The sequence below is a fragment of the Babylonia areolata genome, chromosome 19 (assembly GCF_041734735.1).
Source record: "Babylonia areolata isolate BAREFJ2019XMU chromosome 19, ASM4173473v1, whole genome shotgun sequence".
Lineage (NCBI taxonomy): Eukaryota > Metazoa > Mollusca > Gastropoda > Neogastropoda > Buccinidae > Babylonia > Babylonia areolata.
In genome coordinates this window covers 58,867,164-58,869,663 of record NC_134894.1, presented here as the reverse complement: position 1 = coordinate 58,869,663, position 2,500 = coordinate 58,867,164, and the positions used below count along the sequence as shown (strand labels likewise).

The following is a 2,500-nucleotide window of genomic DNA, read 5'->3' as shown; positions in this document are numbered from 1 at the left end:
CGCCCTACTACCCTTTTAAAAGTAACATTAGCGGCTGCGAGGTATCACCGTGAGTTCCGCCGTAGGGGGGGGGGGGGGGGTCATTGTTATCTCCTTGGACTGGGTCAAGATAGGGGAGGGGGGGTGGGGAGGGAGTGAGGAGAGGGAGGGCGAGACTGACGATCTTTGTTCAAGACCAGTTCCCGCGTGGCAGCGGCGGCGGATTATAGAGGCGAACGGCGATCAGTAGGTCACAAAGCTTGGGTGTTCAACAACTTGTGATAGTTATTGCCCTTTCCCTATCCCCGTTTCCGTTCCCGTGCGTTCCCACAGCCAGCGTGCTTCTCATTCAACCGGCGCGATGGAGGAAGTAAGCCACGTGTTGTGTGTGTTGTGTGTGTGTGTGTTGTGTGTTTCGTGTGTGTGTGTGTGTGTGTGTGTGTGTGTGTGAGATGGTGGTAGTGGTGGTGGTGGTGGTGGTGGTGGTGTGTGTGTGTGTGTGTGTGTGTGTGTGTGTGTGTGTGTGTGTGTGTGTGGTGTGTGTGTGTGTGTGGTGGAGATGGTGGTGGTGGTGGTGGTGGTGGTGTGTGGTGTGTGTGTGTGGTGGTGGTGGTGTGTGGTGGGTGGTGGGTGGTGGTGGTGGTGGTGTGTGTCAGTCTGTGTGTGTGTTGGTGTGGTGGTGTGTGGGTGGGTGGGTGTGTGTGTGTCAGTGTGGTGGTGGTGTGATGGTGGTGGTGGTGGTGGTGGTGTGTGTGTGGGTGGGTGGGTGGTGGTGGTGGTGTGTGCGTGTGTGTTGTGTGTGGTGGTGGTGGTGGTGTGTGTGTGTCAGTGTGTGTGTGTGTTTGGTGGTGGTGGTGGTGGTAGTGGTGGTGGTGGTGGTGTGTGTGTGTGTGTAGTGGTGGTGGTGGTGGTGGTGGTGGTGGTGTGTGTGTGTCACGTGTGTGGTGTGTGTGTGTGTGTGTGTGGTGGTGGAGGTGATGATGATGGTGGTGGTGGTGTGTGTGTGGGTGGGTGGGTGGTGGTGGTAGTGTGTGCGTGTGTGTTGTGTGTGTGTGTGTGTGTGTGTGTGTGTGTTGTGTGTGGTGGTGGTGGTGGTGGTGTGTGTGTGTGTCAGTGTGTGTGTGTGTTTGGTGGTGATGGTGGTGGTGGTGGTGGTGGTGTGTGTGTGTGTGTGTGGCAAGGTGGTGGTGGTGTGCTGTTTGTGTGTGTGTGTGTGTGTCACGGTGGTGCTGGTGTGCTGTTGGTGGTGTGTATGTGTGAGTTCGTGCATGTGTGTGTGAGTGTGAGTGTGTGTTGCGGTGGTAGTGGTGGTGGTGGTTTGTGGTTTTGTGTGTGTGTGGCAAGGTGGTGGTGGTGTGCTGATGGTTGTGTATGTGTGTGTGTGTGTGTGTGTGTGTGTGTGTGTGTGTTGCGGTGATGGTGGTGGTGGTGGTGGTGGAGTGTCTGAGTGTGTGTGTGTGTCGCAGTGGTGGTGGCGGTGGTGGTGGTGGTGGTGGTGGTGGTGTGTGTGTGTGTATGTGCGTGTGACGGTGTGTGCGACGTTACTGTCGATGTATTTGACGACTAAATAAGAGGGAAAAATTCCGCTACCTTGGTTACATCCGTCCCAATAATTAAAGGCCCGTTTCTCATTTGTCACGTTCTTTGTCAAGTTAATCCAATGAAGCTTTGTCTTAAACATTTTCGTTAATTAGATCTGGAAGTCAATTACTTTGTCGTTTTGATCAAATCGAGAGGTGTTTGTCCCAACGAGCACGTTCGGAATAAGAAAAACACCAGCGAAACCAGATTCACTCAGAGCGCTGGAGCTTACCGATGAGCATTAGGCTCTATGTGCCCGGCAGCCTAGATTTTTTTTTCTCACATAAATTATAACTTTGAGAGGAAAGTCACACACACACACACTTGCCATCACCCTGGACACCCCCCACCCCCACCCTACACACACACACACACACACACACACACACACACACACACACACACACACACACACAGGTTATAGGTTTTGGGTCCGTAATAAGTCATTGACACATACAAATATTAATCGACTTAGGCAGCCAGTCGCCACTCGACATTGCTTTTTTCAGCAAATCGGTCAGGATCAAACCAAAAGCTTTAGGTCTTTCATATGTATATCTGATTCTCCTGCAATATTCTATAATCGCGACTGGAGTTTCAAACTTCGGGAAAAAAAGAATCGTTAACTGTTGTTCCTTTGCATTGACAGTTGGACGCTTAGCAAACGTACACTACAAATAAAAACTACAAAACATACACCAAATACGAGCTATGATACATGCACAAAGCCATCGTTGCTTGTATGTCGTGAATTGCTGCGTGTGTGGAACACAGCGTCAGTGTGTGTGTGTGTGTGTGTGTGTGTGTGTGTGTGTGTGAGAGAGAGAGGCACAGAGAAAGATTATGTCTGAGAGCTGATACTTTCCGGCTCAAGTGTGTGCGTCAGTGCTGTAAGTGCGCTTTTTGCACAGCTGTTCAAACTCGAATTAAGCAACACACC

At 51.2% G+C, this 2,500-nt stretch overlaps 1 protein-coding gene across 2 annotated transcripts in view; it reads left to right on the top strand.

Annotated features, from left to right (window-relative positions):
* The window catches only part of LOC143294378 (putative transporter YutK), a 53,686-nt gene that overhangs the window by 15,252 nt on the left and 35,934 nt on the right, over nucleotides 1-2,500 (top strand). The window contains exon 1 of one of the 2 annotated variants that reach the window (XM_076605849.1): nucleotides 211-349. The exons of the other annotated variant lie outside the window; for it this stretch is intronic. Coding sequence (XP_076461964.1) covers nucleotides 341-349 — 9 coding nt within the window. The 5' untranslated portion in view covers nucleotides 211-340. Of the gene's footprint in view, nucleotides 1-210; nucleotides 350-2,500 lie in introns of those variants that run through there. 2 annotated transcript variants of the gene reach the window in all.